We start from the raw sequence: 9,228 nt of genomic DNA, 5'->3' as shown, positions 1-9,228 counted from the left end.
TTCACTGGCTATTATTGTGAATTGATAATGTTGCTGGCTTTTGCCGTAATAAATGATTGATTGATTGAATTTAAAGGATTTTCTTCAGCATAATCCCACAAGGATGTGTTCAGTATATTTTCAGAAACAAGCACTACATCTGGACCGAGAAAATGATTCTAATGGAATGTTCAATGGTGTCTTGATACATTTGTGTATTATTATTATTATTATTATTATTATTATTATTATTATTTAATGGTATGCTTTTATCATTTTAGGTCAGGAAAGGTTCGGCAACATGACCCGGGTGTATTATCGAGAGGCGATGGGAGCGTTTATCGTCTTCGACGTGACGAGGCCGGCGACTTTTGAAGCGGTTACCAAATGGAAAGAGGATTTAGACACTAAGCTGACTCTCCCCAATGGCAATCCCGTGCCGACGGTTCTCTTGGCAAACAAATGCGATCAGGGCAAAGAGCTCCTTGTGAACAACGGCATGAAGATAGAGCAGTTTTGCACGGAGAATGGCTTCGTGGGATGGTTTGAAACTTCGGCAAAGGTAAGGGCCCTTGCGGTATTTTACTTATTTACTTAAAATATTCGTGTCTTGCTTTTCTGCTGCAGTTGTAATCAGAAGTGGCCGATAGGCAAACAGTATTGCCCTGACACTGAGGGAATCCAGGAAGAAGATGTTTCAGAGGGCAGCCATTTTGGTCTTCAGTAGAACAGTTAGATTCAAGTTCAGTAGAGACCAACAAAGTTTTGGGGGTAGAAGCTTTTGAGAGTCAAAGCTCCCTTTGTCAGACAACAAGATGATGTTATCTTGCTGGTCTGAGGGAACTTCTGAGGTAAGAAAATGAGCAGGTTCCTTAAGCAGTCCGTTTCTGGAACTGCAGCTGTGGTTGATGGCATCTATGGAGCCCAGTTTGAGGCCTAACTGCCATGGCTACTCATTCTGTTGCCCCCTCAGCAGTGGTGGTGGCAGGAAGAGGATGTCCTGGTGGAAAGGTGTTCTTCAGAATCTTTTCCTCATGTTCACAGAAACCCACAAAGGTGGCCAAGTCATCTTGGTGTCCTCTGACTGGCAGCACCTCTCAAGCAGAGAAGGGTCTTTCCCAACATCTGCCTCCTGGGGTGGTTGATGGCATCTAAGGAGCCCAGTTTGAGGCCCAACTGCCATGGCTACTCATTCTGTTGCCCCCTCGGCAGTGGTGGTGGCAGGAAGAGGATGTCCTGGTGGAAAGGTGTTCTTCAGAATCTTTTCCTCATGTTCACAGAAACCCACAAAGGTGCCCAAGTCAGCTTGGTGTCCTCTGACTGGCAGCACCCCTCAAGCAGAGAAGGGTCTTTCCAAACATCTGCTTCCTGGAACCCACTGTAGATGCCAGGGATTGAACCTGGGTCCATTGGTATGCCAAGCATGTGTTCCAACAGTGAGCCACAGCCCCTCCTTCAAGGTCTGAATCCGTATGAAACTTCCTTATATGCCAAATGAGACTCTTGGCTCTTCTCACTAACTGTTGACTGTTCTGATCAGAAGGAACTCTTTGAGGTCTCGGGGAGCCTCATGAGAACATAAGAAGTGCCCTGCTGAACCAGACCAGTGGTCCATATAGTCCAACATCCTTTTTTACACAGTAGCCAACTAGGGCTAGCAGGCCCCCCCCCAGCCGTACCCCCCTCCACTGATCAGCTGGCCAGTGTGGGGGGGGGGACTTACCAGGAGCAGGGGGAGGCCTAGCCCTGTGTCTCAGTGACATTGCCAGCAATGCGGTGACATTCCTTCCAGGGCACTCTGGAAGTGACATCATTACTGTGCCATGAAGTTCAGTGGGTAACTGTCAAACTCGCTCTACATTTTATTGCTCGCTTGCCATAGTAACCGGGAGGTGGATAGGAGAGTGTGAACGCCACATTCACTTTTAAATGCTTTGAAGTAGACTACTGCTTATTGTGCCTGGGAACATCCACGGCCTTGGGTCTCATCTTACGATGTCTGGCTTTGGTCTGTAGGTTGGGGGAATGTCACGAAGGTGGGAAAACATAGCTGTTGGTTTGAGCAGGTAGAATACCTGGGGGCCCTTGTTTGAACCTTGTATATCTATTGCTTTTGCGCTTCCATCTTCAGTTCTAATGCAGCCAGTGTACAGGCTGGATCCTATCAATGTCTCAATAAACTTATCCTTCATTGAAGTGAATGGTGTTGAGAACTGGTTTCTCCAAGAGTCTGACCATAACTTTGGGCCAGCCTCCCCATATAATTTTTCAGCTTAATCTATCTCAAAAGGCTGTTGCAAAGAAAAGAAAAACAAGGGTGGATAGAAACATGTATGCTCCCTAGAATTCCTTTTTTTGGGGGGGGGTTTGTATTTTTCATATGTGTGTGTGTGTGTGTGTGTGTACACCTGGAAGTCATGGCGACCTCTGGTGACTGACCCCTCCTGGGGGTCTGGAGGATATTCAGAGAGGTGGCTGGATAAAGCCTGCCCCCGCTTTCCAACTGATCGTACTGTTGTTTACATCAGTATTGGCTTTCAGCTTTTGGATCAGGCCACCGAGAATTGGAACTGTGTTTCCTAATGTTGTTAAGTGTGTGTGTTGAAATGCCTCCAGACTAGGTCAGAGTGAGCCTGTAAATTAACTGCAATTATTTTGTTTTAATCCTAATTACAACAAAATCCCAATTACATCCTAAATAATTACAATTTGGCCTATGACAAATTGAAATTAGCTACAGAATTCAGGAAAAAAATGGAAATTCTTCTTCATTTACAGAGGAACCAATCTTTTTTTTTCCCCTCATGAGCTGGATTCTCCATCCCAACCCAAAAATTGGCCTCAACCCAATAAAACTGATTGGCGGCACAGTATAAAATAGGAAGTTCAAAAAAAAATACATTTAATTGATAGAATTCATTGCTGCAAAATGTCACACATCTATTCCAATTCTTATTCCCACCTTTCTCCAGGAATCTCAAGACAGTATACATAGGGTTGCCAATCTCCAGGCAGCACCTGGAGATCTCCTGCTATTACAACTGATCTCCAGATGACTAAGAACAGTTGCCCTGGAGAAAATGGCTGCTTTGGAGGGTGGACTCGATGGACTTATACCCTGCTGACTAGAGATGTAAAATTTCCAGAAATTTTGAAGCTCGGAAAAAAAGCCGTTTACAATCTCCCTTCCCTTCCCCTCCCCACAACAGACACCCAGTGAGGTAGGTGGGGCTGAGAGAGCTCTTTCGAGGACTACTCATGAGAAAACAGCTCTGAAACAACTTGTAACTCATCCAAGGTCACACCAGCAGCTGCATGTGGAGAAGTGGGGAATCAAACCCGGTTCTCCCAGATTAGAGTCCACACTCCTAACTACTATATGGGGAGAGGTTGCTCTCAAGGTCAAGACTACAGACAGTTTGTAGATGTTAGATTAACATTCATTTAAAAGGCCTAAGCAGCTTATAGTTCTGAGTTTCAGACATCTAAGGGGACCGCACTTTAAAGTCACGTAGTGCTTCCATACACAACCCTACCCCCCCATCCCTCACCAGTGGTTGGAATCCTCCAGTGTTTTGTGGTTTGAGTTACCTCCTACGGCAGCCATTTTGGTGTGACGCCCACTGCTTCTTCTCAAAGTTCCAAAATGCCCACAGGTTCAACAAGGCAGGGGGACCCCCCCAAAAAAACACACGACACCACACTGGTTGCGATCTCAGATGGCTTTTCTTCAGACAAGATGCCTACTAGTTTGGCTTTCCCATAATCATTAAACATGGAGCTCATTTGCCAAAAGATCAACGAGGGGTTCAAAGTAGAGACAGTGGGCTTCTGTAGAAAAGGATTTATTAAGTAGTTTGAACTACAAAGGGATCCTTACCCAGATAACTGAAATTAGGGTCTCCAAAGTTTTAACAGACACACACCATGCATTATATAGTATCATCTTTCGTCTCCAGTTATCCCGTGAACTACTCACTGTGTTTTCATTCACATTTACCAATTACATTTCTTTAATGCACATTTCACCACTTAATTATAATGGCACACTAATCCTAAAGATAACAGGCATTTACTCAATGGTAAGCAACTGTTAGTGGTTCTGTCTTCATGTTCTAACTGCTGTATCTTCTCTCTGAGGCTAGGCTCAGGACAGACATCACCAGACAATTGTTTTATCTTACGAGCACAGCACTAGATCTAGAAGAAGACGAGCTGGTTTTTATATCCCGCTTTTCACCACTCAAAGGAGTCTCAGAGCGACTTACAATCGCCTTCCCTTCCTCTCCCCACAACAGACACCCTATGAGGTAGGTGGGGCTGAGAGAACTCTGTGAGAACTGTGACTGACCCAAGGTCACCCAGCTGGCTTCATGTGGAGGAGTGGGGAATCAAACCCGGTTCTCCAGAGTAGAGGCCAGCGCTCCTAACCAATGTTCCCTCTAAGCCGTGGAGTCTTGTGAGCAAAAATGTCTACTTTGTGAGCGACTGGCATTAAAGTTGTGAGTGAGTGATTTGGCTACTGCATAAATTAGTTTGCTCGGGAGCCCTCCTTCCTGAGCTAGGACAGAAATGTGTGAGCTGGAGGCTAAAAAATGGTGAGCTAGCTCACACTAACTCAGCTTAGAGGGAACATTGCTCCTAACTGCTACACCACACTGACTCTACTTGAAGCAGGCATGTACATTCTTAACATAGCATCTCTTACATGATGTTAGCAGCATTTATGACAGTAACAGAATTCAGGCAGAGTTCAGGAATTTAGGGCATACGAAGATTTTAGGTGTAAAGGCACACGAAATGGAGTTGCTTTTGCTTTGTCAATCTGTTGATGGATTTTGGCTTAGATGGCTTTAAAAAAAAAAGAATTGAACGCATCATAGGATACTGTATTTTATTAATGGTTTTAATTGTTTCTAATGGTTTTAATTGTTTCTAATTCTTCGTATATTGCTTACCGTATCTGATGGAACCTGCCCTGAGCCTGCTATGCAGGGAGGGCGGGATACACATCAAATCAAATAAAAATAAATAAACATCTGTGCTAGAAACCCTGATAATAGGAACAGAACCTCCAGGTTTAGAAGCAGCCTAGCTGATTGTCTGAGCGGGGGGGGGGCAGTGGATATTGCTCTCGCTTTCAGGGTCTGCTTACATCCAGCTGTTCACTGTTAGTTATTCTGATTTCCAGCTATATTTCACTAAAGCAGTTCAAAGGAGGCCGTGGTGTTTCATGCGGTATCTCTGTGTAATTAGCTCTCTGGAGAGGGAATGAAAATTTACTTGAAGGAACCTCTTGCAGCTTTTGAACTGAATGCAACATATTGGCAGAGATCAGCTCTAGACAGACGTGCTGAATCTTAGCTAGTTTATGACTGCCTTCTAGCTTGGCTTGATGTTTTCCTGGGTAAATGTGACTGCTGCCATTCGTAGTAGGAAAGAGGGGACTGATAGCGTGAGAGGTGTTAAAAAAAGGTAAAGGTTTCCTTTGCTCGAAAGCCAGTCGAATTCGACTCTAGGAGGCGGTGCTAATCTCCATTTCCAAGTCGAAGAGCCAGCGCTGCCCGAAGACGTTTCCATGGTCATGTGGCCAGCATGATTAAATACCAAGGAGCATGGAATGGTGTTCCCTTCCCACCAAAGCGGTACCTATTTATCTACTTGCAATTTTACAAGTACATAAAACACATGCTCTGATTTGCATCTCTGCGATGCTGGGGAAAAGATGGAGAATGCTGGATGAACTGAGTTTAGCATCTAAGGGTCTGACTTTAGCCCTTTCCACAGCTAATTGAGGTTGCCAGATCTGGCTTGGGAAATTCCTGGAGATTTGGGGTTGGAGCCTGGAGAAGGCAAAATTTCGGGAGGGAGCTCAGCAGGGATATGGTTCCATAGAGCCTCCATGTCCAAAGCCGCTATGTCCTCCAGGGCATCTTTGCTGCCTGGAAATCAGTTGTAACAAGGGGCAGGACCGGGGATACTCGCGGGGGGGGGGACCTCCACACAGGAGGCAGAGGAGGAAGCAGCAGGAGGAGGTAAGTTCCCCCCCATCCCGCCGGTTCCTCCCCCGTCTCCTCCTTGCCACTCGTGCCTCGCTGCTCTCTTCCCCCCCCAAGCGGCAGCAGTGAGGGAGTTCGCAGAGCATCCCCTGCGCATGCGCTCTGTCACTTTTGGGGGGATTTAAGTATCCCCCCGATATTTTTTTCAGATTTTTAGATTTTTGTGCACACCTGGGGACTGCCCCAAGTGTGCACAAAAATCTCCCTCCCCCCCAGGTGCCCCCAATGCGCGGATTTAGATATCCGCACGCAGGGGGCGCCTTTCGCTATTAGATATATAGATTCTGGGAGATCCCTAGCCACCACCAGGAGGTTGGCAACCTTATGAGTTTAGAGACCCAGTTTGGTGTAGTGGTTGAGTGCACAGACTCTAATCTGGAGAACCGGGTTTGATTCCCCACTCCTCCACATGACCTTGGGTCAGTCATAGCTCTCTCAGAGCTGTTCTCTCAAAAGTAGTCCTCGAAAGAGCTCTCTCAGCCCCACCTACCTCACAGGGTGCCGGTTGTGAGGAGAGGAAGGGAAGGAGATTGTAAGCTGCTCTGAGACTCCGAGTGAAGGGCGGGCTGTAAATCCAATCTCCTCTTCTCCTCTTCTTCTTCTGTCTGCTACACAACGCTATTCCTGTACACCACCCTTCCTTGAAGAGTTCCGAACGAGCAGTTATAATTATGACGTCTCGTGGCAATGCGATAACAACTTGAGGTCTGGGACTCAGGAGATCTGGGTTTATTTGCGATTCTGGTTCGCTTCATTTACCGCTTCCCCTAGTGACTTCCAGAGGCGGTTTACTCCGAGCTCCCCTGACCTCTGCTCAACATGAAAGAAGACTCAACTAAATAAGATTTTTAAAAAAATTCTCTTGGTTAATGTAGCACATCTCTATAGAAAAGGTGTAGTTCTGTAGAGCCAGTCAAATTTTTTCTATAATGTAGAGCAGGGGGCCCACGTGGTACCTGTGAGCCACTGTTCACTGATGCCCATCAAGCATTTGAGAAAGTGGGCTGGGCCAGGTGGGGGGTTTTACCTAGCAAGTCTGCTGACTGGCCATTGGAGATTTGATTGGCAGTGCAGATTTTTTAAAATGTTACTTTGGCAGCTGCCTAGGGTTAGGCATAATCTGGGTCCATTTGACTTCGGCAGCAGCAGCAGGCTTGAAAATAAGTGAGGTGACCTTGCCCAAGTAGATTAACAGAGAAGTAAATCAATGAATGTGTCAACTTGAAGGTAACATTGAATATGAGATTCCTATATAGGATTTGTTCCCGAGGAAAGACCAGAGGGCTGAAACACTAAAATATCCTGAATAAGTGTTGAAAGAGAGATTGAATTTGGAGCAGACTGCTTTTGAAAATACAAGACTGTTAGAAGGATATAGACTGAGTCTGGAGCAGACTGCTATGTGTAATTTTATTGACCTTTGTATTTTTTCTATGAAGGAATAAGTGGTTGTTTTTCATTACCAGACACTAAATGATGTTATGGCTTTAGTCTCTTTGGTCATTGTATTGTTCTGTGGGCATCTAGCACACATTGCTGGCTAAGCGCCGTAACAATAAAATTCATTCATTCATCTAGCACACATCTGTATATATTTTTTCATACCAGCTGCCTAGGGTTGCCAGACCCATGGTCCGGGTAGGCTTCCCCCTGATTTTCAGGGCTTCAGCCCCCCACCGGCCAGCTGACAGGCATTACAAACTCTGTAATTAATTAATTGATTGATTGATTGAATTTATAACCTGCCTATCTCCCCACTGGGAGAACGTTCTCCTCTCACCACACCAGGAAGAGGTCGTTTAGGCTGAGAGAGAGTGATCGGCCCAAACCTCATTCTCTCAGAGCCTAGCCTGACAACTCTAACCACTGCACAACACTGCCTTGTGCCGGGGTACCATTCACGGCAGGCAGGGACTCATGTCCTTGTACCCCATTTTTCAGATTAGAGGCAGATCAGGATCGGTTATATTTCTAGCCAGTGCAATAGATCTGCATGATTCTACAGGCAGCTAAATCTCCAGAGGATGTTGCTTCCTCAAAGCACGAACGGCATTGCTTAAATGGGGCGTATGTGTGATAGACCAATGGTCTAGAGTTGCTAGGCAATGCCTGGCAAGTGGTTAGAGGACTGGGAGCAGGAACGTGGGAGGCTTTAATGGCATGTGTTTCATAGGGTTGCCATTCCCCATGTCCGGGTGGGAAATCCCCCGGTTTGGGGGTTTTCTTCCTGTAGCTGGCCAGTGGATGCGATGACATCACCCGGAAGGGACGTCATCATCTCAGGGACATCACGTAGCAACACTGGGGATTTTTGAACAAAACTCTATGGTTTGAGGGCAATTTTACCATAGAGATTTACCCTCTCAAACCAGAGCATCACCGTGCAACGTCTGCAATGTAATGACATTGTTTCCATGTGATGTCAGTACATCGTGGAGCCTCCCCCCCGCTCATGGAAGGCTCCCTCCCATTCCCAAAATCGCATTGATAAAACCGGGCATCCCCTAGCCATTACATTGCTTCTGGGGAAAACCTAGATGTTGTGGAGGGTAGCTCTAGGGATCACTGGAAACTCTGCAGTAAGGATTTGTGGAGAGCCAGTTTGGTGTAGTGGTTAAGAGCGCGGACTCTAATCTGGGGGAACAGGGTTTGATTCCCCACTCCTCCACATGCAGCTGCTAACGTGGCCTTGGGTCAGTTACAAGTTCTCTCAGAGCTGTTCTCTCAAGGGCAGTTCTCGAAAGAGCTCTCTCAGCCCCACCTATCCCACAGGGTGTCTGCTCTGGGGAGGGGAAGGAAAAAGAGATTGTAAGCCGCTCTTCGTTTGGGTAGTGAAGGGCGGGGTATAAATCCAATCTTCTTCTTCTTCAATTCCTCAACTACCTTCTTCTACTTCCAGGTCTTTCTCCAGAAGTGACATAATTGTGCATGCAACACCACCATTTTATTTTTTTCCCTTCCCATCACAACGTGCAGTAGCAGCAAGCAACAGAACCTGGGGGCAGGGTATCTCCACCTTGACTGAGACCCTGGCAAACGTACAAAGGTCTGACTGTGCAGAAGGCAGTTTCTTTTGTTCACTGCTGACTCCCCTGGGTGTTCCCCGTTGTTCTCTACTGCAACAAAACAGCCCTTGTTGTTCTAGACCAGGGGTGTCGAACTCATTTGTTACGAGGGCCAGATCTGACAT

General features: G+C 46.3%; 1 protein-coding gene across 1 annotated transcript in view; it reads left to right on the top strand.

The window, feature by feature from the left end:
• Positions 1 to 265: 265 nt before the first annotated feature.
• LOC107113359 (ras-related protein Rab-38-like) overlaps positions 266 to 9,228 on the top strand; it is a 21,582-nt gene continuing 12,619 nt past the window's right edge. The window contains exon 1 of the mRNA XM_015414684.1: positions 266 to 541. Within this exon, the coding sequence (XP_015270170.1) occupies positions 281 to 541 (261 nt within the window). The 5' untranslated portion in view covers positions 266 to 280. The remainder of the gene's footprint in view (positions 542 to 9,228) is intronic.

The sequence above is a fragment of the Gekko japonicus genome, unplaced genomic scaffold (genome assembly GCF_001447785.1).
Source record: "Gekko japonicus isolate JY-2015 unplaced genomic scaffold, Gekko_japonicus_V1.1 scaffold1112, whole genome shotgun sequence".
NCBI classification, from domain to species: domain Eukaryota; kingdom Metazoa; phylum Chordata; class Lepidosauria; order Squamata; family Gekkonidae; genus Gekko; species Gekko japonicus.
Note: the sequence above shows the minus strand (reverse complement) of the source record. Positions and strands in the feature narration are given on the sequence as shown.